The 26,699-nt window shown below is 40.7% G+C and overlaps 4 protein-coding genes across 6 annotated transcripts in view; 2 read left to right on the plus strand and 2 right to left on the minus strand.

The window, feature by feature from the left end:
* syne1b (spectrin repeat containing, nuclear envelope 1b) overlaps positions 1–13,445 on the plus strand; it is a 73,072-nt gene extending 59,627 nt beyond the window's left edge. For all 3 annotated transcript variants that reach the window (XM_070920886.1, XM_070920888.1, XM_070920887.1), the window contains 21 exons: positions 100–225; positions 512–667; positions 1,504–1,662; positions 1,940–2,106; positions 2,258–2,420; positions 2,736–2,923; positions 3,046–3,196; positions 3,310–3,492; positions 3,683–3,820; positions 4,461–4,652; positions 4,795–5,122; positions 6,063–6,131; positions 6,892–7,019; positions 7,258–7,384; positions 7,569–7,780; positions 7,909–8,109; positions 8,250–8,378; positions 8,659–8,871; positions 9,491–9,583; positions 10,497–10,555; positions 12,340–13,445. In XM_070920886.1, coding sequence (XP_070776987.1) covers positions 100–225; positions 512–667; positions 1,504–1,662; positions 1,940–2,106; positions 2,258–2,420; positions 2,736–2,923; positions 3,046–3,196; positions 3,310–3,492; positions 3,683–3,820; positions 4,461–4,652; positions 4,795–5,122; positions 6,063–6,131; positions 6,892–7,019; positions 7,258–7,384; positions 7,569–7,780; positions 7,909–8,109; positions 8,250–8,378; positions 8,659–8,871; positions 9,491–9,583; positions 10,497–10,555; positions 12,340–12,583 — 3,426 coding nt within the window. In that variant the 3' untranslated portion in view covers positions 12,584–13,445. The remainder of the gene's footprint in view (positions 1–99; positions 226–511; positions 668–1,503; positions 1,663–1,939; positions 2,107–2,257; positions 2,421–2,735; positions 2,924–3,045; positions 3,197–3,309; positions 3,493–3,682; positions 3,821–4,460; positions 4,653–4,794; positions 5,123–6,062; positions 6,132–6,891; positions 7,020–7,257; positions 7,385–7,568; positions 7,781–7,908; positions 8,110–8,249; positions 8,379–8,658; positions 8,872–9,490; positions 9,584–10,496; positions 10,556–12,339) is intronic.
* A 227-nt stretch (positions 13,446–13,672) lies between these two features.
* Positions 13,673–17,115, minus strand: ccdc170 (coiled-coil domain containing 170). Its single transcript, XM_070921049.1, has 8 exons — positions 17,089–17,115; positions 16,744–16,926; positions 16,134–16,436; positions 15,808–16,008; positions 15,521–15,694; positions 15,063–15,305; positions 14,600–14,803; positions 13,673–13,948 (listed from the first exon to the last, which is right to left on the minus strand). The coding sequence occupies exons 1-8, from the start codon at positions 17,113–17,115 to the stop codon at positions 13,673–13,675; spliced, it is 1,611 nt and encodes a 536-aa protein (XP_070777150.1).
* Positions 17,116–18,568: 1,453 nt separating this feature from the next.
* rmnd1 (required for meiotic nuclear division 1 homolog) lies at positions 18,569–22,122 on the plus strand. Its single transcript, XM_070920631.1, has 11 exons — positions 18,569–19,003; positions 19,096–19,201; positions 19,309–19,384; positions 19,752–19,791; positions 19,907–20,007; positions 20,111–20,217; positions 20,319–20,383; positions 20,507–20,583; positions 20,944–21,064; positions 21,157–21,273; positions 21,485–22,122. The coding sequence occupies exons 1-11, from the start codon at positions 18,569–18,571 to the stop codon at positions 21,515–21,517; spliced, it is 1,278 nt and encodes a 425-aa protein (XP_070776732.1). The 3' UTR covers positions 21,518–22,122.
* Positions 22,123–23,421: 1,299 nt separating this feature from the next.
* On the minus strand, positions 23,422–26,445 carry LOC139297934 (fap1 adhesin-like). The gene is made up of 2 exons (XM_070920744.1): positions 24,979–26,445; positions 23,422–24,891 (listed from the first exon to the last, which is right to left on the minus strand). Exons 1-2 carry the CDS (start codon positions 26,443–26,445, stop codon positions 23,422–23,424), a joined length of 2,937 nt encoding a protein of 978 aa, XP_070776845.1.
* Between the last annotated feature and the right edge of the window lie 254 nt (positions 26,446–26,699).

Here is a 26,699-nt window from a genome sequence, read left to right on the forward strand (position 1 = left end):
TAATAGAGAAATTAATGGAAAAATAACTGTTATTTTGCTGTTTAACTCTAAGTTATATTGTTCTGATGCAGTTGCAACCATTGTTTGTGTAATGAACAGGACTGGGAGAGGTGTGAGAGAGGTATTGGTGGATCACTGGAGAAACTTCGCGCCTTCAAACGGCAGCTCTCTCAGCCTCTTCCTCATCACCACGAGGATCTGCAAGCTGAGCAGATGCGCTGCAAGGTAACGGCCTCCAGGCATTTTTCAATAATTATAATAAGTGGAAATTTTATACAAAGCAAGAAACTTTACATTTATACCAATAACAGGCTGAAAATCAACATCGCTTTGGGGCCCTTGACCTAAAAAAAGTAGAATCAGTGTAGAGTTTTTTTTAAATAACTTGCCTCATCTGTTGAGCTGACTGTGAAAGAAATTGTTGTTCAGGTCAAGAGGTGTTGGTAAAAGTTCTGTCTGCAAGATTTACAAGTGGATGTTTTGGTAATACTGCTTCACCCTTCAATAACAGGACCTGGAGAATACATTCGATGGCTGGACTGGGGATCTGGCCCATCTGACTGTGCTGCGAGAGTCCTTGTCTTGCTACATCAGTGCTGAGGACCTGTCTGTCCTGCAGGAGCGAATTGAGCTGCTGCATCGACAATGGGACGAAATCTGCCACCAGGTACAGTCCACAGTACCTGTGCATACCTGATTTTTTTGATATATATACGGTGTAGTGTGTATCTGATCAGCTACTGAGCCATTATTCAAATAAAACTATGGACAATTGCTTCATAGCCATGCCCTGCATCACACTGTATTAACCACGGTGTCACTATGTGATAGTCTGGTCTTGTCTGTGCAGTTCTTTGAGATACCAAATGGTGGTGCTGGTGTCAAACAAATCATAAGACTGTTATACTTTGGGTGGTGTCCATTAGCCAACATCAAATACAGTTTACCATCATATGGATAAAAGGCGGGAATATTTATGTGACTAGTGAGTTTTAGAAATGCAACTGAATATTATGGACGGTGAATGTTCAAACCGAGACTTTCAATCCATAATATAATAATGAGATAACACAAGAGCTAAAATGAAAGCATTTCCTCTCACATTCACTTTACACAATTCTAAAAAAAAGTTTAATTTATGAATACAGTATGCACTGTTCTTCAGATTACTTAAATATAACTCAAAATGTCATTTGACTACAAAGTTTCCTGTCTGCAGCATTTGCTTTGACGTGCAAATAGAAACCTCAAGCTCATAATTTTTTCAGAGTTGCATCCTGTGTAGAGAAGATAAAATACGCACACAGGAAACACACAGAAGCACACACTCGCTGCTCGATGCAAATGAATCAGTCATGGTGCAGTGATCTCTGTGATCTCTGCTTCCTTTTGAGACTTTTTGACATGAATATACTTCTGTCTAAAATGCATTGACATTGACTGTTTTTATGCAGTTTGCACGGTGATGTACTTTACTGAATATATACTGCTGTGCCTCTGCAGCTGTCTCTGCGCCGGCAGCAGGTGAGTGAGAAGCTGAATGAGTGGACTGTATTCAACGAAAAGTACAAGGAGCTCTGCGAGTGGCTCACCAACATGGAGAGCAAGGTTTCCCAAAATGGAGACATCAGCATTGAGGAGATGATCGAGAAGCTTCGCAAGGTAAACAGAAATATTCCTGAGTGGACACCGGCATCTCAGACATATCTGACATTCACACATTGTGCAAGATTTGGCATCAGGACAGTTAGCTTTATGCCCTCTTAAATGATGCACCCGTCATTCATCCTTGTTACGTCTGTTGCTTCAGTTAAAATCACACCCTGTTGTATTTCCACTGATGAAGTGACGATTGCGGAGGTGGATGTGTTGCTGCTGAGGAAGTAGAATATAGTACATTTTACACTTTACACACTGGTTGTGTTGCATTGTGTCTCAGGACTACCAGGAGGAGATCACTGTGGCTGAGGAGAACAAGCTGCAGCTGCACCAGCTGGGAGAGCGACTGGCTAGAGCCAGTCACAAGAGCAAAGCAGCTGAAATCGAACAAAAACTCACCAAAGTCAGTGACCGCTGGCAGCACCTCCTGGATCTCATCGGAGCCAGGTGAAAAGACACACCCGAGTAGCTTAAATCGTCCTGTAATTTGTTCCATCACATACAGAATAAGACACCAAACTAATTTGCTCTACTATTTTCACCCTTGCTAGAGTATCTTGCATTAGATTGTGCTGAGTTGAATGAATTCTGTTAATAGAGTGAAGAAGCTGAGAGAGACTCTGGTGGCCGTGCAGCAGCTGGATAAGAATATGAGCAGCCTTCGCTCCTGGCTGGCCCACATCGAGACCGAGCTGTCCAAGCCCATCGCCTACGACTCCTGTGACTTTCAGGAGATTCAGAGGAAGCTCGATCTGCAGCAGGTAACATAATGTACAGTGCAGTGCGTAAAATGTGTACAATACTACCTTCTAGATTTTATTCTCACTCTTTAGAGAATAGAGAAGCACTTATTTACTGCCTGTGTGTGGATCAGCTATAGTTCCAATAGATTAAACAGAGACATGCAGACCTGAAATGTAGTTTCTAAAAACTTAAATGGGACTGCTAAATCAAAAACTATCTCGTGAATTAATCTATGTCTATCAATGGAGGGATCATTCAATTCAATCAAGTAATTGCTAAGTCATTGTTATTTTGTGTTACGTTGTTGTTTCCCTCTTTCTCACCATTCAAAGGAGCTTCAGCGGGACATAGAGAAGCACAGTACAGGAGTGGCGTCTGTGCTGAATCTGTGTGAGGTGCTTCTGCACGACTGTGACGCCTGTGCCACCGATACAGAGTGCGACTCCATCCAGCAGGCCACTCGTAGCCTCGATCGCCGCTGGAGGAGCATCTGTGCCTTGTCTATGGAGAGGAGACTCAAGTAAGATGTTGGATGAAAACAGAAAGAGTGGATAGTATGGATGGAAAACAGGTCATTGTTATTATTGTATGTAAATATTACGTTTTCCTAACTACATTTTCACAAATATTTCCCTCTGTTAGGATTGAGGAGACATGGCGTTTATGGCAGAAATTCCTAGATGACTTTGCACGATTTGAGGAGTGGCTGGCCACTTCAGAAAAGACTGCTGCTTTGCCCAACTCCTCTGGTGTACTGTACACTGTAGCCAAGGAGGAACTTAAGAAATTTGAGGTATTGCAAAACTATTAAAAACTTAAACTCAGACAGGCCACATGACAAATTACTTTTTCTTGACCCAGAAGATTGGTGCTGTTGATGATCAATAAAGTTCTTCGTTTCTGTAGGCCTTCCAGAGGCAAGTCCACGAAAGCCTAACCCAGCTGGAGTTAATCAACAAGCAATACCGCCGCCTGGCCAGAGAAAACCGCACTGACTCTTCCTGTCGCCTGAGGGAGATGGCTCAGGATGCCAATCAGCGATGGGACAACCTGCAGAAGAGGGTGGCATCAATCCTCCGCAGGCTTAAGGTACATACATTACTACATTCATTAGTTTTTATTTGATTACTTCAAATTACTTTTATTTAAGATGGTTGCACCTTATGTTCTGCCTGTTTGACTGTGACTAATGAAGCCACAGAGAAGGCTCTGTTGAGCTTAATATGTACTAATAAGTGTAGATCATTCTAACAGCAGCATCTCTATTTCAAATATACAGCACTTTATTAGTCAGAGAGAGGAGTTTGAGACAGCCAGAGACGGCATCTTGGTGTGGCTGACAGAGATGGACCTGCAGCTGACCAACATCGAACACTTCTCTGAGTGTGACATTCAGGCAAAGATCAAACAACTCAGGGTAGGTTTGTCACAATATGTCAAACCCACATGGTCCACTTACTGATTTCATTACTTTGTATTGACGACCAGACATTTTGGCACTTGAGATTGTCTTGCGCACTTAAGATTTATTTTTTTAAATTTCTGTAGCAGACTGGGTAATAAAGCAAAATACTGGCTCACTTTTGTTTGCTTATCTATTTTTTCAATGCTATTTTTCGCCTTTATTGAGACTCAAGAGGCAGACAGGAAATGGGGGAGAGAGAGGGGCATGACATGCAACACTTTTTGATCCATTTCAAAAGTGACAATCTCTTGAAGTATTCTTACTATGATGACAAAGGCCTAAATATGTACTGAGAAAGAATTTCTAGCTTGATATGTGTTTTTATAAACAGGTTTAGACCCCAGACATCTCATATATTCTGATATTTGCTATTGTGAAAAGCAGCTAGACTGACATTGCATATTTATTATTGTAATATGACTATCATACTGGTAGACTGTCATACTGATCATTAAAATTATTATATCAGATCAGGAAATGAACATCTGGGTCATGCATTTTGAAATTGAGATTGTGAAAGAACCTTGTGTATAGCATGAAAAACAGAATGGGTGAGGACTTGTTTATCTGTGCTCCTCCTCCTCTCCCACAGTCGTTCCAACAGGAGATCTCCCTCACCACAGCCAAGATCGAGCACATCTTCCACCAGGGGGAGGCGCTGATAGAGAAGAGCGAGCCTCTGGATGCTGCTGTCATCGAGGAGGAGCTGGAAGAGCTGCAGCGCTACTGCCAGGAAGTGTTCGGTCGAGTGGAGCGCTACTACAAAAAGCTCATTCGGCTTCCTGTAAGAGATTAAGAGCAAAGCAAAATGCAAAAATTAAATTTTTTTTTAAATTAATCTATGATTTTACAATCTATTGTGGCTTGATTCCAGGCACCAAATAGGGGTCAGCACAAACTGTACATGTCATGAACTTTCTCTCCAGCTTGCAGATGATGATACTGAAGTGTCATTCTCCGACCGTGAGCTGGAGCTGGACGAGCCTGGTGATTTGTCCAGCCTACCATGGAATGAGCGTTTGGGGGATGGCTTCCTGTCACCTCTGCCCTCCTCCGGCCGCTCAGCTTCCCTGGCGGCCCAGCTTCGGACCGAGCGCTCGGGCCGGGACACCCCAGCCAGCGTGGACTCCATTCCCCTGGAGTGGGACCATGACTACGACCTGAGCCGCGGGCTGGAGAGCGCCAGCAGGGCCCTGAGAGAGCAGCAGAGTGAGGAGGGAGACTTCCTCCAGCGGCCTGCCTCAGCCATGTCAGGTTAGTTTCCAAACACACACATACACACACACACACACACACACCATTCTGCTTCAAGTTAAACTAGCAATTCTGACTTTTAAGAAAACTGTGATTTAGAACAATGGTGTATGAGGTATGGTGGCTATTGTTGAGATGTAGAAAACAGGAATGTTTAAGAAAGAAGGGAGAGCATCCTTTAATCCAGTGGTTACCAGCCTTTTCGGCTGAAGCAGTGTCTAGTCGCCACCCCTCGTCACAGGTTGCAGAAGTCTTTTGAGTTGTGAGCAGTGCCACCAAAGAGGACTTTCCCCTCTAAACTACTGTTTCACTTGAATAATTGTTCATTATGTGATTGTGAATGACTGAATAAATTGAGGGGTAAAGAGGTAAAACAATCCAGTATTTCACAAGAAAAAAGCAAAGATCAGAGAAAAGTCAGAAAAATACAATACAATACAAATATATGTAACAGGATAATGTTTTTCTTCTTTACTGTCCAATTCATCATCTTGCGACCCCTTGCATCAATCCAACTGAAGTGTACTTGAGCAAGACACTAAATGCCAAACAGTACTAAGGTACTGTTCAATGGATGACTCTGACCTGGAAAATTTGCCTGTAGGGACTGAACGTTAGCAAGAATAGGTCATCAGAAATAACATCTTCAGAATATCTTCACATGTAGCATCAAGTGCCAGACAATTTGTATTTGAGCCATAGTTTTAGTCATGGGCCGTGGAGTATTTGCTAATACTTGACTTGGTTTATTGTAGACATTGGATGGGTAAGGTTTGTCATACAACATTTTGTCAATACATAGTATTTTCATGTGATAAAGTATCTGTTTGTGCATCATCAAGGGTAAACACAGCAGATGAATACCAGGTTAATCAGTTCATGGAGTCAAACAGTGCAATGCCCACTGCTGAATGTGTGTACTGTATAATGTTTCTTCCAGATATAGTGATCCCAGAGAGCCCTGAGGCCTATGTTAAACTTACAGAACAAACACTGAGGTCCTCCACTGGTAGGCAACAGCAGACCCCAGCATGCCACAAGTGTTTGGGGCCAGAAATAACAGCTGCACTTTGAGTGATAGCACACTTATAGCCTATTCACCGGCTTTTGATTTGTGTTGATTTCCTCTCTTATACACACTTTGGGCACACACTGTAACCAATGGCAACACTTTCTAACACTGGGGCATAGGGTCAATTCCATTTTTACTTCTTCAGTTCACTGGTTCTGCATTGTTCTCCAATTCAGCAGAACTGAAATGGAATTCAGCCTAACCCTTCTTTGTAACTGGCTTTTTTACTTTTGTTTGCAGTGTGCTGTGTAGCTAACCCCTGTGGATTTTTTTGATGTGCATTTTGTGTTTCAGAAAAGCATGTTGTTTTATCGTCACAGTGAACAAGTCTGAACTCTGAACTTCTTGCTGAAGGGATTGCAGATTTGTTTAAAGTAAAGATTGAACAGGCTCCGTTCATACAGAGACACTTCTTGTAGGAAAAATGCTCAAATGAAGCAAGATGGAAAAAATTTTTTTAGGAAATGCAGCAACCAACGACCACTTGTCAAACTGCGACAGGCACCATGAATGATAAGTGGTCGGGAAACCAGTCTGCATCCCTGTCTACTTCTTTCAACTCATTTCTTGTCTTGTGTTTCTCTGTCTGAACGGGGCCTTATCTCTTCTTGGGTGGTAAAGCATATTTCAAATAACCACTATGATCGAATATTTGATCATATTCGGCAAAGATGACCAGTTGATGTTTTGTCTACAGGGGAGGTTGCCTCTACGGACTCACATATTCACTCTCTGGATGCCAGCCGATTCCACCTGCAACAAACAGACAGCAGCCGCAGTCGCACACCCACAAGCACAGAATTGGATGCGTCGTACATGGGATATGTATGTGTTACTCAACCAAGTTGTACTTAAAGTGATAATTAATTCTATTTTGTCTATTTATATGCAATGTAACAACCAACAGACTGGTATAAGACCTAAAAAAAAGTATGTTTATTCATGTTTTTAAATAGTGTCCATTCATATTTTTTTAGCTTACCATCCACCTTTAGAGTAGTACTTTCTTAATTATCCAGCTTAAAAAACTTTGTTATCTTCGTAACTTACATCCATTCTGTAGATGCGGCTGCTGGGTGAGTGTCGGGGCAGTATTGACACAGTGAAGAGGATGGGCGTTGAGCTGAAGGAGGAGGAAGACACAGTGTCTGGACTGGCAGATCCCAGTAGCTCAGAGTCCCAGACATCAGGTAATACTACACCACAACCTGTCGTGCATGCATGTATTCTACATTACCATGCATTTAAATTAATGTATATGAAAGGAAAAGGTTGAAATGTGTAAATGTTGCTGGCTTTTATCCAGTGGGATACAGCTATGGTGAATTCAGCTTACATGGTGTATCTTTTTTTCTCTTACACCCGGCAATCTAGGAGTGATTGAGCGCTGGGAGCTCCTGCAGGCTCAGGACCTCAGCAAAGAGATGCGCACAAAGCAGAACCAGCAGCAGTGGCAGCAGCTGAACTCTGACCTGAACAATGTTTGGTCTTGGCTGGGAGAGACGGAGGAAGAGCTGGAGCAGCAGCGGAGGCTGGACCTCAGCACAGACATCCAGACGATCGAGCAGCGCATCAAAAAGCTCAAGGTATTATTGTTTTATTTTGGTATTACCTTTGTATGGTATGTTTTTTGTTCCTTTTATTGTTGGCAAAATTAGATTTCTTTCTCTTTGTGACATCCTTTGTACGTTGCTCTGGATGACTGCATTCACAGGAGCTGCAGAAGGCGTTTGACAAGCGCAAGGCTATTGTGCTGTCCATCAACCTGTGCAGTGCTGAGTTTGTGCAGTCGGACACAGAGGAGTCCCGAGAGCTGCAGGCCAAACTGAAAGACATGAACAACCACTGGGACAAACTGGGGAGCTCGCTGGAGGAGTGGAGGTCCTCGTTACAGGAAGCTCTCATGCAATGTCAAGTAGGTGCCAGCCATCATCCTTACAGTTCGACCCTTGAAATTAAAACAGGGGGCAAGTTCAGTTGTTCTGAATGTTAATGTGAGCCGTAATTATGCACACAGTTGAATCTCTACTTTCCTGATCCAAATCTGATTAATAGGACTTCCATGAGATGAGTCATGGTCTGCTGCTCTGGTTGGAAAACATCGACCGCAGGAGGAATGAGGTGGTTCCCATTGACCCCATCCAGGACAGTGACACTCTCCACGAGCATCATAAAACACTTACGGTACAGAACTATAATCTATATGGTACATGAATATTATCTATATAGTATGATTAGTTCATTATTTTAGAGTGAAACAACATTTAATTTCAGTTCAACACTAACACTGTCCTTTGTAAACAAGACATGTTTAAATTAGCAGCAGTCCTTCAACGTTCAATGGGCCGATGGTCATAGTTTTGGACACTAACAAAAAATATACATTAAACGCAATGGATCAAAGTACCGTAACACCTATTTCAAACACAAGAGGACTGTAAGAATAATCCTAGTTCTCCTACAGCAAATCCGCCAGGAGCTGCTGGACTCCCAGCTCAAAGTCGCCTCGCTTCAAGACATGTCCCTCCAGTTGCTGGTCAACTCTCAGGGCAGCGACTGCCTGGAGGCCAAGGAGAAGGTTCATGTTATTGGGAACCGCCTCAAACTGCTGCTAAAGGAAGTCACCCGAGACCTCAGAGAGCTGGCCAAGATTCTGGACATCACAAGCAGTCAACAGGTAGACCTTCACTTACTATACAGGATACCTGTGCAGTGTTACCTGTGTGGCCCTGGTACTTGTAACCTTGTGGATGCAGTTTTTAGTTTTAGAGATTTTACAAACAGCCTTTCACATTTATTGTACATTTTAGGTTTACATACAATTGGAAAATAATATTGCTTAGATTTAATTCAGAGAAGACTAAAATTTGGTATGGTTCCCTAATATCAGGGGTCAGCATTTATGTTCAACTGTGGGCCATTGTTCCCAGCATTGTTCAGTTTTACAGGAGTAGTGGAAACACAGGACCATATAATTTCAGCATCTTTTGTTTACTTCTAAAACTGTCTATTTTAGGATTGTATCTGAGGGCATTGTATCGAGGGTTAACAGAGTTACAGCAGCTTATTCTTACTATTCATGTGGCAAAATGAATAGTGTGTTGCACTACAAGACTAGAGATGTAATTAATAGGTTATGCACACAATAAACAGTGGTCTACTTCTCTTATGGCTGAATGAAAGTACTACTGGAGGCCCAGATTTGGCCCATGGGCTGCTGTTTGCCTACCACAGTCTGATATCTCATGTGTCGTCATGTTCTTACTCTCTCTCTATCTAAACGTTTCCTTTGTCAGGATCTGTCATCTTGGTCGTCTGCTGATGAGCTGGACACGTCTGGTTCCCTCAGTCCTGTATCAGGAAGGAGTACACCGAGTCGGCGACGATCGGTAACGTACACACCTACCTGTACATGCGGCTCTATGAGAAGCCAGGTGTTCGGTTACCCCTCTGAGACAGTGCATACAGTAACTTGTGCCCCAAATGCCCCGTTTACGGCCATATTCACCCCTTTCATCCCAAGATCTCCCCTCACACCTTTCTACACCTCCACAACCTGCTTTACACTCCCTCCCTCTGAATTCTGAACTTCTTCCCAGCCTTTTACTCTTCTTGCATGTGGTCTATTCCCAGAGTAAACCCTGCCAAAGAACTGGGGAATCCTTTCTTTCTAACTTCCTCCTTTTTCTTGGATGACTTTTTCACTTCTGCCCTGGTTGTCACTTTTTTTCTTATTTCCACACTAAAAGACTCTCCCACTAGACTTTCCTCTAATTTCTTCTCACTCTAGTTTTGGTTTGATCCCTGTAGTGTTATTCCCAGGAACACTGGCTATCATGAAACTGCTAAATTGACAAAAGAAGCGAAGGAACTGTGTGTTTTATGATGGAGAAAGCATGACATCATATTTGTTTTATACTGTAGGCTACAAGAATGACGAAGCAATATTTTTCAGCATGGATTCATTATTTATCTAAATATCAGTCCAAATAAGCATGTCACTGCTTATATTATGTGTATGTTACTAAATGTGGAATTCATGCCTCACATTGCATAATTTGTAGCTTCCTATTTGCAATCAGTTTGTTGCACTCACAAACCGAAGCACTTCAAAGTAGTTGCGGACTTTGAAAAGCCAGATTCCTTGTTCGGGTTACAAAATCTACCACCTTCTCACATGATTTTGTTGCTGCACTTCTTTCATTTTGGGAATTCTTTTCATCGGTAGCTTTGTCTTGATTTGCCTGGACTGAAACATACTTTCTTTCTTTTACCCCCCCCCCCCCTGTTCATTGCAAACAGCAACGGGGCAAATGTAGTCTGTCACAGCCTGGAACGTCTGTGAGCAGTCCACACCACAGGTACCTTTCTGTTGGTTTCTAGCACACCCAGAAGATAATGGAACTCATCAGCCCATGATGCACTTGGAGGCCGATCCATGCTTTCTAATCCTCCTCAAGGCTTAAACAACAGCGGTGTTTTAAAGAATAAGATAATCCTAATTTCAGCTTTTAATTCTTTAGCAGCTCATGATAGTGAATTCCATCATCTTCTGTCAGTCTAGACGCTCTGTGTAGGCTAGGTGACGAGGTGAAATGCAGCCTACACATCCTTGATAAAACTGTTTCACAAGGAATGGTGCAAGGCCTCTTCTCCAATGCCAATGTCCTTGGCTGCTTAATATCGCTAACCAGAGGGCATTTCTTACGTATAACACAAATGTTTCTCTATATCTAACACTCCCTCGCTGTTACTGAGCGCACACACACACACACACACACACACACACTCTTTTTCTCCTATTGCCGAGCCAGTAAATGTCTGCAATGAACAATGCAAAGGCTGCAGTTTCTCTTTCTCTCTCTTGCTCTCTCTCTCTTGTGTGTGACATTTCTTCTGCTGCTGCTATCTCACCGACTATCCACCATCTCCCCCCTCCCCCCTCAGTCTGTCATCTGTGAGTCTTGCCTCTCAGGTCTCCATTTGTGAAGTGGTAAGGGGCACATTTGGCACACATAGGACAACCTGAGTGTACAGTCATACATCACTAATGTCCATGCACTCCTGGAGTCAGGTATCACCTTAATGAAATACACTTAGTGAGTACTGCAGGCCTGTTTTCTCCTAATTTAAAGAAATACATTTTTTTCCACAGTAGGTAAGTGTGAGTAAGCTTCTTTACAATAATTCCCTTTAACTTCTAAACTTTGAGGCTTAAAGAAGACAGTTTCTACTGAGGGTGATGGTGACTATAAATTATACAATTAAATTAATAGTATGACATTTTTGGAAATATGCTTATTTGTTTTCTTTTCTAGAGCCCTCATGCTAAGCTAGGCTAACCGCCTCCTGGCTCTAGCTTCATATTTAACTCACAGACTTGACAGTGGTATAAACCTTCTCAAATTCTCAGCCACAAAGCAAATTAACGTATTTCCTAAACTATTCCTTTAAAAAAATCTCAGCTAAACTGCCTTTTCAAAGAGGCTGTTTCTAATCGCTACGCTCTTCGGCATGCTTTGCATTTTTCAACAGGACACAAACTTTCAGTCCTTTTAAAAAAAGATCTGATTATTCAGCTGATACTTGCAGCATGCCTTTTGTCTTTTATCCTAACATCCTTTGTGAAGGAATGCAAGCTCAAATATTAAATGTATTTGTTTGGAGGATTGTACAGTATGTATGCATTGAAAACTGTTTTGTGACTGTCTTTGTTACTGTGTTTATCCACCCAGTCTCAGTCAGCATGTAGATCACAATGTGAAACATTGTCCCAACGTTGCTTTGAACCGTGTTGGCGATGTCTTTCAACACACAGCATGGTGCTTACGTCAAGCACTGTCATGAGATCTTATTTGGATTGAAAATTGATAGACAACACAACAAAAGTCTGAAGCGTATGGAGACAAGGATATTAGATTACAGAGCAGTTCCAGTGAAGATTGGTTATTGAATTAGACTCATTTAATTCATTTTTATTTTTGTGAAAGAAAAACAATTTGGTACATTTACGGTTGCCATTATACAGTAATGACTAATTAGGGATTCAAATGACAAAACAGATAGCAGGATGTTGTTATTGATGGATGTGAGTAACTAAACGTCAGCCTGTGCTGCGTTGTGATGCGTGTGTGTGTGTGAGCAGGTCTCGCAGCGACGCTGGATCCGTTTCCTTCCCTTCTGATTCGGAGACATCGGCGGGTCGTGGGTCCTCGTTTCTGTGGCGTGTCCTCTGGATAGCGCTGCCTCTCCAGTTCTTCCTCCTCCTGTTGGTGGTCTTTGCCTTCCTGCTGCCAATGACCGAGGAGGACTACTGTGCTCAGTCCAACAACTTTGCCCATTCCTTCTACCCGATGCTCAGCTACACTAACGGACCACCTCCAGTGTAGGCTGGCTGTGAGAGCGTTTCATTTCAGTATTCTTGCATCAGTATGACTTCAAAGGGTTCCAGCCTTTGAATGGTCGATCATGTTGGGAGCAAAAACAGATCTTGGTCATCCATTTGAACTGCAAAAAAAAAACAGCTGCCATCTACAGTTACTATCTTTGTGTGTAGCACATAGGATCAAGCATCTCACCATGTTACTCTGTGTAATGCTGTGTCGATTAAGGAGCATCTTTGGTGTAACAAAACTGAAGAAACTGTTTTTGCCCACAGTGGACATTGCTGGATGAATGAACTGCAGATAAACTCAGCGGCATATACACGTTATATTTCTCTGAGGAGATCTGTCAGTGGATAGCACCAAAGTTAAATGCTGAAATTTAGCCTGTGAATTAGCTTGTAACTCAAAAAAACCCATTTAATAATATATCTTACATTGCAATTATTTTTTTACCTGTATTTTGGCATGTGGTTCTAATCTTTGCTTTTATTTACTTACATCCTTCACTGTGTCTGTGGTAAAACCCATTTTTTAACTTGAATTACATTGAATCATGTAAGATTCATTTAAGCCAAGTCGTGTTTTAATATCAAAGCCAGACATAATTCAAGAGTTTAACCTTTAACATCAGTCATCCATGGTCTTTATACATTTTGCTGTTTTATTTTTTAAACGAAATATAAAATATGACTTTCTGACTGAGAATTATGACACATAGAACTATTGTATATTTTGTATGACCGTCAGTTCAGTATTAAATGTATAACAGTCCAGGATTATTTAACATGTGTATATAATGGTATAAAATTAATATGAAAAATGTATGTATATGCGACCATCAAAAACAATGAATGCCAAATCCTCATTTTGATATTTGTCTTTTTATTTATTTATTCTTAAATGTGATTTTACATTTCTAATGTTTGTGCAGTGAATCATATTCATACTGAGCTTTTCCTGAAAACACAAATAGGAAAACATGACATTTGGTAGATCATTTCATACTATATAAGGTCTATTTCTATATACTTTTAGACCACAGGTGTACCTTTATATTTTAAGTGCAGTTTGGCATAAGTGTATTGTATAAATCTAGGCTTCATGGAGGGGAACTGCATCCACTAGATGAGCAGACCTGGAGGTAGAAAGACCCAAGGAGGAGTTGTCAGGAAGGTCTTGGATTTGGGGGAGATGAGGCCTCTGGTGAGTGGGACAGTGCCACGGCATGTTAACATGATGAAGGTGGTGATGGTGATGATGAGTGTGAAGAAGGGTCTCCAGTAATTTGATGATTTCATAATTTGGAAGAGCCAAGGCTGTGGCATCCAGACCCAACATCTGGGAAACAACCATCCGGAAATCCACCAACTGAACAATGGAGGAAAAAAGGTATTTTAAAGGTATAATCAAACTGTAAATATAAGTCACCACATCACTTGAACCTCCTACCACTCCTGAATTGATTTACCGTCGTTTTAATACACAGACTTGCAGTAATAGACATACAGACATAGAATAACAGGTTTTACAGGTTCTCTGATGCTCTTTTAAGCTGTATTTTGACTCTTGGCCACTTGGGGCAGCAAAAACAAGCAATAAACACAACACTGTCATATGATCACGTTTTAAACAGCTACCTCCAGCAGGTACAGAACAATATTATCATTCGTTTATGTGTGTGTCCACCTGATGAATGCAAGACCAACATTCAACCCATTTAGCTCTTTTTGGTCTCCACCAATTCTTGAGGGAAATATCTGGCTATTTAGCTGCTAATAGCCAGATATCTTGTGGAGCTTTGTTTTTGCAGAAAAGTGCGGATGGAAACGAGAGTGATGCGAGCATGAGAATAAACCAAAACAGTGAAGTTGTGGGCTGTAAAACCAAAATAATCAGCTAACAGACACCGAAACACAGTTCATTCTTCACCTTGGAAACAGCAGTCATAAGTAAATACTTAACATCTGCAGTGGAAACAACAAGTAAACACGAAACTTTTCATATCCATCATTCCTGTACCTCTCTCTCCCTCTCAGACAGCTCAACCAGACTCTGTCTGAGGGTGTTGAGTTGTTGCCGGTCCTCTCTGGTCTTCTTCTCTTGGCTCTGGAGGTCTGAGCTCACTGTGTTCAGCTTCTTCTCCACCTTGGCCTTCCCCTCCACCAGCTGATGCAGCCTCTGTCTCTGCTCCTGCATGGTCTGACTGTGTTCCATGACTTTCAACTTGGCACGTCAGACAGAGGTGTTTAGTGAAGCAACTGTTATTCAACGGCTTTATCAGGTTGGCTTATTGCTCTCAAATACTCCGATGCTTAAAAATACACGTGGTTGTTTCCAGAACCAACCTGCTTTACGATTGGTGCACAAATACAAAGCATTACCCCGTCCTTTCACCCACTATACACAGACATTAACACAAATACATGATACATTATGAGGTGAAAATGCCTCTGGATTGAATTTGGACCCCTCTCCCCTCTACCTTGAGCTCATTGGTGTGGGACAGCTGGGCTTTGAGCTCAGTGTTGGACAGCTTGGTAGCCTTCAGCTCGCCTTGGAGACGCTCCAGTTTTTTCTGCAGCCTCCTGGCCTCCAGATGAGCATCATCCCGTTGCACAGCCAACGCTGACCGGCTCCTCTTCTCCTCCTCCAGCTCTGACACCTTCTTCCTCAGGAGCTGGATGTGGAGTCCTTTGCTCTCTAGTTGGTCTTTCTGTGACTTTAACTGTTGGAAACAGGAATATTTAGATTACAGGTGTGTCGCTGGTCATGCCAACACAAGAACTGTTTTGCACTTGCGTATTTAGAGAAGAAGTTTTCATCACTACTGAAATAAAAGATGGTATCTTCATTATTAAATACCGCCCTGCACACTTGCAGAAGCTTGTGATTGGTTGCTTAAATCCCTTTGTAACATATAATACCACCATTAGCCATTACCTTTCGCTGTAGACTGTAAGACAGACTTTTGCTCTCCACCAAAGAAGTTGCCTCTTGTTTAACAAGCTGCTCTGCACGTGACAGGATGAGTTTTAGTCTCATGTCGAAGCCTAGATCCACAGCAATACTGTCAATCTTCATCGTCTCTGACAGCTGTTCCAGGAACTCTTCATACTGTCAAGAGAAATGCTGAGTAATCAAGGATTTACGTCACAAGACTTTCATGGATAATTCCCTCATTTAAATGCTTTTATTACATATATTCCCGTAACTGTGACGTTACCCACATGCTGTTTGCTGTGTCTCAGCCCGTCACGATGCATGTCTGCTGTCAACAGCTCAGTCTCCAGACCTTGCAGTCTCTCCCTCAGGTCCTGGACTTGCTGCTCTGCGAGCTGAGCCCTCTGTAGTGCACTTTGTTGCAGCTCCGTCTGCTCACTCAGCTCCTCAGAGACATGACACAGCCTGGCCTCCATCTCTGACAAAGACTGCCTCCGGAAAATGTAGTAATGGTGTTAGTGTTTATCATCTGTTTATCAGTATATATAATTAGTCAAATTAGCCGGCTACAATATTAAAAAGTTGCTTAGAAAACCCAGCTCTTATTTCTCACCTCATTGCAGAGGTTATCCACTTTGTGTAAAACATCTTTCTCAGTGGGCAGGATGACATCCTCACACTTCCCCTGCAGCAGACCTGCCACCTGTGTCAGGAACATCTGTAGTTTCTCCTGGGCTGCCTGAGTCTCTCCCTGGCTTGACTGGAGCTTTCTTTCAAGCTCCTCCACCTGTTTCTCCAAACAATGCGACTCTCGCCGAGCTGCCTCTATGACTCTCTTGCTGGCCCCAATCCTCTCCATTAGGGTTCCCCTCTCCACCTCAATGCTCCTCCTCCCCACCACCAGGCTGTCTAACTCCTGACAAAGATTAAAAAAAACACCACAAAGAGTCGCACCACACAAGGTTGTCAAATATTTGTATTTCATATGTGGTTCTTAAATGGTTTCAGAATGGTTTCACATAAAACTGGTTTACTCCTTATGCATGTCTGTGGCACCCGCACTCCTAAATCATCACGTACCTACCTGTAAACTCCTTAAACAGACTTTACAAAGTGCTTCACAATTCAGGATGCATTTAAAAGATTATTAACAGGGAAATAATGGCTCAAATGTAAATAATTAAAAAACTTAAGCAAGGAGAGTTTAAAAGCTGTGTAAATACCACTTTGAGTGAATCGAGTGCTGCCGTACTGCTGGCAGCCTTCCTCCTCTCTCGGTCCAGCTCTGCCACCAGCCTGAGCACCGTCTCTCTGCTGGCCTTACACTCCACCTCACAGGACTTCACACTCTCCTCCAAGACAGCAATTCTCATCTTCAGCCTCTCCCTCTCATGAGACAGGTCCACCTAATAATTAAAAAAGCATTGGAGAGTATAAATTCTATTGTAGGACATTTCTACATTACTATTTAAAATCACAAATTAAAACCTGGTCAAGAAGCTGCCAACATCAGGTGTAATTTATTTAATGCCCAATAACACATGTATACCTTATGACTGTTAACATACCTCATCAGAGTTTTCCATAACTTCCATAATTAGAAATGTTGCAGGGGAAGTGAGCATACAGTAGAGACTTGTGTCTGTTTTAAGAAGTCTCCTGGCAACACTAAACACAGGTAGTACCAGGCTCCACCAGAGGGGGCGCTGTAGCCAAGAAGGTCTGACATCTGGAGACTTTTAGAAATAACAAAAAAATAGATATTTGGATTAAATGTAATTTATAGCCAACATGATTTAACGGATCAAGCAGATGCATGCAATAACATGAAAGATCAAAAGCAAGATGATGATGAAGATGCATGTGAAGGTCATTTCAACTGAAGAAAAATTTTTGGCCTGAGGTCAGTCTTTCAGGTAGACCTTTCTCTAAGGTACCAATTTCAAATTGACACTATTCACAATACAGGGATTCCATGTAGACTGTATGGCATGTTACTGTGAGTCGTCTATCAGGTCATGTGCAAGGCATGATGGTAGTTGCCACTTGGTCCGTTCAGCATTTTTTGCATTGCATAACTGAATGATGTTAAAAATGACAGACATACTAAGTTGTGGACTATAAACTCTAGCCTAGTATAGTGACTCCCAACCTTTTCAGCTCCTGATGCAAAAAATTAGAAAGAGAAAAGTCTGAAAAAATAGACCAGAAATGATTTCAAAAACAGAAATACTGTAGGTGGTCAATACCTGCAGAGTGAAAACCACTAGCTCAGTGAATAGGTTTTTTAAATATACATATTTTTGGGAGACATTTTATTTAGAGGCCACCAGGGTGCCCCAAGTTAATTGATTTGACATAGCTCATATAACCTAAACCCAGCCTGCCAGTCAAACCTCGGGGCAGGAGATCCCATTGATACTACGTCACCTCATACAGGAAATGAGCGGCAACAAAACTTTATTAGCAAACACACAAACACGCCTCCTCGGTCTGTCATGGAAGGTGTCATGCAGTGAGCTGTGTTAAGTTCACCATTATATTTTAACACGTCCCGTGTTGAATAATTTATTAAAATCGACTCGTTGTGAATCTCCTCTTTTTCGTTTACCGGTAAGCTAACCAACGGCTAACGGCCACATATCAGCTACACACTGATATGCAGTAGCACGTTAACCACTTCTGCTAGCTTGTACTTACAGTAAGCACCAGCCGCAGAACTGTATTTGTTTTTCTTGTGTTATTTACACAGTTTATTCAAAATGGGTAAATCATAAACAGAGTGCTAGTTAGGATATTGATTGCTCATGTAGTCAAGGTCAGTCCTGCTTGTTTGGTCCCTATTTTTGTATTTACGTTGGATTTAAGAAGTCTCAAATAAAGAAATTAAGTGTATATCCATTTGCTAATAGTTCCAGGTTTGCTCACAGAGATCTGTAATGCTGGTGATGTTGAATTAGAGCATAACATCTCATGATGCATCTCCTGAATGTACACTGCCTGCTGTTTCCTGTGTTGTAGCTCACCTGTACAGCTGTCCATGGGAAGATGCTTCTCCGGACGTTGTGGTCCAGATTAGGAGCTCAGCGGCCTGTAGAGAGGAAACCAGTTTTCATCTGTGCCTCCGCCAGTCTCTCCCAGTCTGTCCAACCACACAAGTATGAATCCAAACCCAGGACTCGCTCAAACTGGTCTGGCCCATGGATCTTTTCAAGTACTTGCTCTTTAAACACGCTTCACCAACAGCATATAAGACATGTTCTGCCCGCTTTAGGTGGATTTAAAAGTCTTAGCAGCACTTTGTTAACTGACTCTGGGATACAGACTAAATGTGGACAGAAGCGTTTTTATTCACCCGACCTTGTGAAGTCAGTGTTAAAACCAAGTTTAAAACCAGCAGCAGTTCCTGGAAAAAGGGTTCCCAAAGGACCAAGAACAAAACAACCTTCTAGAGCCAATCAGCCTTCCCTGAACGAGGACAAGGTGATTCAGCCAGTCATCAGATTGAATTACCTTTTTATTGTTGATCCATGTCTTTGTTTTAGTGATTAATTTGACCCTGTGTTTCTCTGTAGGATATGATGCAGTGTATTGCCTTTGCAACAGCAGATCAGTATCATTTGCCAACACTTTGCCACGACTTGATAAGCCACGGCTTCCATGAGATAGATTTACCAAGAGGTGTGACTCAAAATTATTCATACAGTGCAACTTTCCAGGGAATTAAATGTGATGTATACTCCCTGGAACAACCAACACATTTTATGACAATCATGTTTTAATTTCAGATGCCTCAAATGTGTTGGTGATAAGCACCGACATGGCTGCAAAACCAGATGACGATGCTCTAATGTTCTTCTTCAGGTAGAAATGAAGTGCTAAGTTTAGGCTTTGTCTTGAATAGAAATTGCAAAAAAATGCAAAATTATTTAAAATGATTACTCTATGCATTGCTTTTAATTGGTTATGGATAAGGCTGTTTCGAACCTCAATACTTGAGTACTCACAGAAATGAGTCCCTAGAATCCAGTATCAAAAACTATCTTTAAAAAAAATGGCTTAAATTAAAGTCTTCTTTGATCAAATATAAGTGTTTTATTTAGGTAAAGTTTAACTGCTTGCGCTCACTTTAAATTAAACACTGATACACTGATAATTTGGCATGTTTTGTTTGATGAGGAAAGGGGTTGTGTTTTTTTAATGGACTGACTTTCTGAAACTGAACTTTCAGGGAAGGCTCAGTAGTTTTCTGGAATGTTGAGGAGAAAACGGTAAACAAAACTATATATATTTTATACGGTAATATTTCATTGATTGTAATTCTTGTTTACTTCTCTACTGTTGCATACCTCTTCAACAATATCATTTTTTTCACTGTCTGTACAGATGAAAAAAGTGATGAGAATATTGGAACATCATGAGATTCAGCCCTATGAAGTCGCATTAGTCCACTGGGAAAATGAGGAGATTAACTACATTGTTGGAGAGTATGTTGATCTTCACTCTTGTGGGTTTTTTTTTTTTGTTTGTTTATTTGTACTTTCAGACTTTCTGTAGCTTTTTGTAGAATTTTAATATTTTCTTCTTCAGGGGAAATACAAAGCTTGAGCGCGGCAACTTTATTCTGAGTGACAAGATGGATCAACATGAAGCTGTTCTGGAGAAGTTTGCATTTTCAAATGCACTATGTTTGTCTGGTAAGAACCTGCATCACAACTGTAAATCATACAGATTGTTATTGTTTTGTGGTAGCACTATACTCAGCCTCTCCTCTGAGTGTAACCTCTTTCTTTTCCAGTGAAGCTGGCAATATGGGAGGTGTCATTAGACAACTTTGTGGAGTCAATTCAATCAATTCCAGAGGTACAGTGGACACTTAACAGCAGGCAGCACAGAATTATGAATAATTGATTATCTGTAATGGTTGTTTGTGTCTAAGGCAGATCATGCATCAGTGCTAATGTCCTAATCTATTTTTTCCCTCAGACACTGAAGTCTGGCAAAAGAGTTAAGTTGTCCTCTGCAGAGGTTATGAAGAAGATAGGAGAGCTTTTCACATTAAGGTAAATTCAGTTTTCTCCAATTAGCAGTTAATTCAGAGGGAACTGTAACCTTTCTATTTTTGTTTTCAAGGTTTTACAGCAAGCACAATCTTTCCAGTTGTTTCTGACAATCGGCTTAAAATCTTTTTTGTCAATTCAGTTTGTGTCTGTCAGGTTATCAGTAACAGAACGTTGTTAACATCTATGTATTTTGTTGTAATTGCCACTCATTGTTATGTCAGTTTCTTCACTAAATTAACTAATTTACTGTAACAGCTCAAGCTTTAAGTAATTCTGTCAGGTATTTGCAATTACAGAGGTTTTCTTCAACCTCTGGGATGACAGACTCTGTTTTAAAACCTTTGTATTTACATCTTACAGACACTGTATAAACCTGAGGTCTGACCTGCTCCTCACACCTGATTTCTACTGGGACCGAGAAAACCTGGAAAAACTCTATGATAAGACCTGCCAGTTCCTCAGCATCAACCGCAGAGTCAATGTAAATAAAGCTGCTCCAAAAAATAATGTGGCACCATAGCTGTAATAAAGAGACTCTTCTTCTTCTGACACTTTGTTTTGAAACATTTTCAGGTTGTGAACGAGAAGCTGGAACATTGTACACAGCTAACAGATCTGATGAGGAGCCACCTGAGTGAGAAGCACAGCTTGAGGTTGGAGTGGATGATAGTCATCCTCATTACTATTGAGGTAAGGGGGGAAAAAAAAGAGATCTTTCGTACTTGTATGTGTAAGAATATGATTTGATGTTTTGTGCAAAAGTGCCACTTTGTTCTTAACCTTTATTCATAACATCAAACCTGGGATCTATACCTTGCAAGCAATAATATACTGTTGGACATTGTCTACTTGAGTTATTAAATTAATATAATGTTACACTGATTGCTTGTTTTTCTTGTAGGTTTTGTTTGAACTTGCAAAAATGATCTTCTGAACTGCTCTCCTGCAATTCACAAATCTAAAAAGGGCACTAGAAGCTCCAAAGGAAGAATGCTGCACTATATAAAGGTACTTTATATGTGATATGTGACAGTTTTTTCTGGAAGCAACTGAAGTCATGAAGCGGACCTAAATATTTTGAATGTCTTACTGTTACTGTTGCACAGTATATACATTTCAACAACACACAACACAACAATACATCTTTCTTTTTTTTAAAAATCATTTCTTTACTGTTTTGCTGAAGATCATATACACTTTACATTTGCTGTTTACTGCTTTTTCGAAAGTAAAGTGCATCATTGGCACTTTTACATTTTGGTAACAGCTGGCCACTCAGTCATGATTTTTTCTTTGTTTTTTAGCATTTGCTGAATATATGTGTTTAACAATGTCCATCTCATTTTTACATTATGTGCAAAAGTCTGTGAATCTTTTTCAGTAAAGATTCTCACCTCAACACAACATTATTCTTGTGACTGCACCACCAGTAGAAAAAAGAAAACAAGATGCGATAATATACTCAAGTCCATTAAGTCCAAGAACTCCAACTGGGAGTGGTGTGTTATGGAAGATGCAATAAAGTATTTGTTTAAAATGTTTGGCAGTTGTGTTTCAGTGTTTGTATGTAAATGATCAACTTAATGAATAATTATTAATTCAGTAGAATGTCTAAAGCTTAACATATGATCACCAGAAGTTTCAGTATAAAATAATCTGGAATACAAGAAGTACATACATGTAGGAATTTATTCAAATAGAATTATATTTTATTACTAAAACACTGGTAAATATATATGTAAATATATAAACACAGGTTTATATTTTGCATTTAGTCATTAGTGAACATTACACAGATCAGCAAGAATCTTTCATAAAAGTCAGTATATGTGAATAAAATCCAAAGAGGTCAAATAGCTGAGAGTGTAGTGTTCTCTCACCACACACTTTACTGAGCCTATGGTATCATTGATACTGTAAGCTTACACACAAACTGGGAGATAAAACTGGATGAGTAAAGCTGCCATGATTGTTGAAGTTTAAGGCTTTGCTGATTATAATTATATTGGTAAATACGTAGGTGAAGATTACTTATAAATCAAAAATATTGTGTAAATTATTATATCTTTTTTTAAAAACAACATGTGCCATGCTCTCATCATGCTCTTATTTTAAAACTTGCATATCAGTAGAAATTCTTGTAGATTCAAAATGATTGCATTTCTGTCTGTATGAGCATTAAAACAGTCGTTATATACAAGATAATATACAGTAATACTAGTATGCTCAGGTCTGGCTATTGTTTTTACCTGCATGGGAACATGTATATAAGTGAACAGATGATATATAGTAAAGGCTGTGAAATATCTACATATACTAATATACTAGTAGCATCCTTGTGTGTTAGAGAAATTAACATTTGTCCTGTGCCTGCATCACATACATTATGAATTAATTTTGCTTCTTAAAAAAAAAAAAAGCTGATTTTTTTTAACACAAATTTTGCAAAACAAAGATTACAATTAAAAGTTTGAGATTGATCTTTGCAAAAACTTGATTTATAATTGAAAAGACCTGACATGATAAGTGATAGAAATTGCAGTATTATATATATATATATATATGTATATATATATATATATATATATATGATTTTGTTGAACATAATTTGAAATAAAAGCAGCAAAATGCTGTTTCCTGTAGTTTCCTCAATCGCAGTCAGTCCTACTCTTTAATGGCTTTTGAAAACTTCTTATACACTTGAGTGACTTCCTTTTTGATTGTCCAACCTTGAAAGAAAGAAATGTAGCATGATATTGGTTAATTTGGATGTCAATGAATATGATGCATTATTTTGGTGAAGTATAGGAAGAGGCTTACCAGTTAGTGACACTTAAATTAATCCCACTCCATTGTGGTGATGCTCGCAGTTGCAGTTTCAGGATGCTCAAGTGCGATGCCAAAATCTTCACCTTCACTCTCAATTTCACACATTCTTCCTGTTTTCTGCATTTCCTGTTGACTTCCTTCTTCCTCAGTCTTGGAATCAGAAGCCATTTCAACCTCATGTTCAAGACCTGCCTTTTCCTCTTGGTTACTTTCTGTCAGAGGTTCTAGAGATTTCACCACCTCAAGAAGGGACACCTCTGTTTCCTTTTGAGTATAAATTACTTCTTCAGCATCCATCCACACATCCTGGTCATTGTCTTCCTCTTTTTGTTTAACAGGCTCTTCTGCTTTTGCTTCTTGGTTACGATCTACAGAGAGTACTGGCTGACTGAGGAACACTTGTCTTTTCTCTGTTGGCCTTACTGGTTGTATTGTTTCCATTGCCTGGACACTGGAGGTTACTCTCTCTGTCGATTTGATTTGTTCTACTGGTTGTACTGTTTCGATCGCTTGTATTCTGGTATCCAGCAGCACAGGCTGAGTCATGATCACGGCTCTTTCTGTTGAATCTAAGTTTGCTGCTGGTTCTGTCATTTCTGTTGCCTGAACAGCGACCTCTGTTAGCTCTGTGTTTTTCTGGCTCTCAGCTCTTTGTGTTGGATTTATTAGCTTTATGGGGTCTACTTCCTCTACTGCCTGTACTCCGACCTCAGACACGTCTGTCTGTTTCACAGGTTCAATTCTCTCTGTTGTTGGTGGTGGGGAAGCTGGTGCCTTTGCTTGCCCAAACTGTATGTTAAGTTTGAATTCTAAAGAAAGACTTGAAGGGGACTCCACATTACCTATTGATGAGATTATTCCAGTGTTTTGGGGGACTGCTAATCCAGTGTTGGTAGGTGTTTCAATCAGACTTTGGGCAATTTGTGGAATCTGTGCTTGTTGTTTCACATCTAATTCCTCTGATGATGATTTGACCTCCTCTGCTGTGACAGTCGCTTCTGATTTTTCCTGTTTGGTTTCCACCAAATCTTCCTTGTGATCATGGATAGAAACATCTAAACTTCCTGAAATTTCACGTGTTTGCACGAGATCCTCGGACACAGAGTCATCACCGATGAGAGCAGGTGCTTCATTTTGTCTTTCATTGAATGTTTCAATACTATCCTCCGTCGCTTTTTGATCCTTCACTTCATTCGATTCACTTTCAACCAACTCACTCACTTCTGTCACAGTATCTGACTGTTCTATAATTTCTTGCTCCAAGATGACAACCACTGATTCAGGTACTGTCTCTGGTAAGTTCTCCTTTACAAGTTGAGTAACTTCTTGAATGGTCACCTTGTTTTCCTCATCAACTATTTCCTCTTCAATCTCTGGAGTTGCAGAGAGATTGTCTACCTTATGAACTGTTTCAAGACAAACATCTCTCACTTCTTTGGCTTCTGTTACACCTACCTCTAGCACTGAGTCCACAATTGTCTCAGCTGATTTTATATTGACATCAACCACCTGCACTTGAATTCTGTGATTGTCCACAAACTTTATTGATGGCACATGCATTGTCACAACCACACTGCCTTCCTCCGCTGTCTCAGTCAAATCATCTTTCAGTAATGGTGTGGCAGTCTCGACTTGCTCCTTGAACACTACCTCATTTGCCACTTTGTCTATTAAGGGTTCAGTAATGTCTGATGTGTTCTCTATCAAAACATCAGGTATTGCAACTGAGACCTCTTTGAGATTACATGCGACTACGGCATGCTTAACTGCAGCAGTCGTTATCTCAGTGCTTGGAAGTTCACTTTCTTTTTCTCCCTCAACACTGACTTTCACTGCACTGAGATGCACTTCATGTTTGGGTTCATCTGTAACTGCAGCATTGTCTACACAAGGTGCTGGGGTTTCTTCAGAAATTACAGTCTTTTCTAGAACCTGAACATTACTTGCCTCCTCATTTATAGAGGATACATGAACTGCTGTTAATGTTTGTAACTTGTCTACAATTTCAGGGATGCAGTCGTCCTGCTCAACACCTTGTGGGATACTCTCAGTTTTCCGATCCCCTGTTATCTCTAAAGCCTGATCCAGTTGTGCCACAACTTCACTCTCAGTGTCATCTGTAACAAAAGTAGTGACATTGTCAGCATTTGGTTTGGAAACGTCTTCTAACAATATTTGCTTTTCAAGTTCCTGACCACTGTCTCCCTCAATACTTTCTGTGACTACGTGCACATACATTGATGCCCCTTCCTCAATTTTTGTATCAGGTACAATATCTTTTACATTAGATGGTAATACTTCTGGTTCTTGAACATGTTCAGTTTTTGCCGATTCCACTTGTAGTTTTTCTTCTGGCCCAACCCTCACTTCAATTTCCTGTTCGAGTTCTTCTGTAATGGTTTCAACTGCTGGAATATCCTCTGATATTACTTCCTTTTCAAGTGATGGAAGGCTACCAGTCTCTAAATCTAATGTGGCTGATTGTACAGCTTGTAATACTTCTGGTTCTTGAACATGTTCAGTTATGGAAGCAGCCACTGGCTCAACATGGACTTTAATGAGAGGTATTGTCTCCTCTCTGTGTTCATCTGTAGCTGTGTCTGCCTCAGGAACGCTGCCTGATATTACCTTATTTTCAAGTGATTGAACACTGCCATCTTCTGAATCTAATGTTGGTGCTTGAACAGCTTCTAATACTTCTGGTTCTTGAACATGTTCAGTTTTGGAAGCATCCACTTGCTCAAGATTGACGTCAATGAGAGGTATTGTCTCCTCTCTGGGTTCATCTGTAGCTGTGTCTGCCTCGGGAATGCCCTCTGATATTACCTCTTTTTCAAGTGATTGAAAACTACCATCTTCTGAATCTAATGTGGGTGCTTGAACAGCTTCTAATACTTGTGGTTCTTGAACATGTTCAGTTTTTGCAGCTTCCACTGGTAGTTTTTCTTCTGGCTCAACCCTCACTTCAATTTCCTGTTTGGGTTCATCTGTAACTGTTTCCACTGCTGGAATATCCTCTGATATCACTTCCATTTCAAGTGATATAAGTCTACCAGCCTCTAAATCCAATCTGGCTGATTGTACAGCTTGTAATACTTCTGGTTCTTGAACATGTTCAGTGTTGGAAGCATCCACTGGCTCAAGATTGACTTCAATGAGAGGTATTGTCTCCTCTTGGGGTCCATCTGTAACTGTGTCTGCCTCTGGAACTGTGTCTGCCTCTGATATAACACTGCCATCTTCTGAATATAATGCAGTTGCTTGAACAGCTTCTAATAATTCTGGTT

The sequence above is a fragment of the Enoplosus armatus genome, chromosome 15 (genome assembly GCF_043641665.1).
Source record: "Enoplosus armatus isolate fEnoArm2 chromosome 15, fEnoArm2.hap1, whole genome shotgun sequence".
In the NCBI taxonomy this organism is placed as follows: domain Eukaryota; kingdom Metazoa; phylum Chordata; class Actinopteri; order Centrarchiformes; family Enoplosidae; genus Enoplosus; species Enoplosus armatus.

What these genes read in the sequence shown, in the direction of transcription:
- LOC139297934 (XM_070920744.1), bottom strand. Translation starts at nt 26,445, where the DNA reads ATGGAAGTGATATCAGAGGATATTCCAGCAGTGGAAACAGTTACAGAT. An exon ending in CGGAGGAAGGCAGTGTGGTT is followed by an intron (nt 24,892 to 24,978) that starts GTGACAATGCAT and finishes AAATCAGCTGAG; the next exon opens with ACAATTGTGGACTCAGTGCT.
- ccdc170 (XM_070921049.1), bottom strand. Translation starts at nt 17,115, where the DNA reads ATGGAAGTTATGGAAAACTCTGATGAG. An exon ending in CACTCGATTCACTCAAAGTG is followed by an intron (nt 16,437 to 16,743) that starts GTATTTACACAG and finishes AATCTTTGTCAG; the next exon opens with GAGTTAGACAGCCTGGTGGT. An exon ending in TGGATAACCTCTGCAATGAG is followed by an intron (nt 16,009 to 16,133) that starts GTGAGAAATAAG and finishes TTCCGGAGGCAG; the next exon opens with TCTTTGTCAGAGATGGAGGC.
- rmnd1 (XM_070920631.1), top strand. Translation starts at nt 18,569, where the DNA reads ATGCTTCTCCGGACGTTGTGGTCCAGATTAGGAGCTCAGCGGCCTGTA. An exon ending in TGAGATAGATTTACCAAGAG is followed by an intron (nt 19,202 to 19,308) that starts GTGTGACTCAAA and finishes TTTTAATTTCAG; the next exon opens with ATGCCTCAAATGTGTTGGTG. An exon ending in ATTAACTACATTGTTGGAGA is followed by an intron (nt 20,008 to 20,110) that starts GTATGTTGATCT and finishes TTTCTTCTTCAG; the next exon opens with GGGAAATACAAAGCTTGAGC.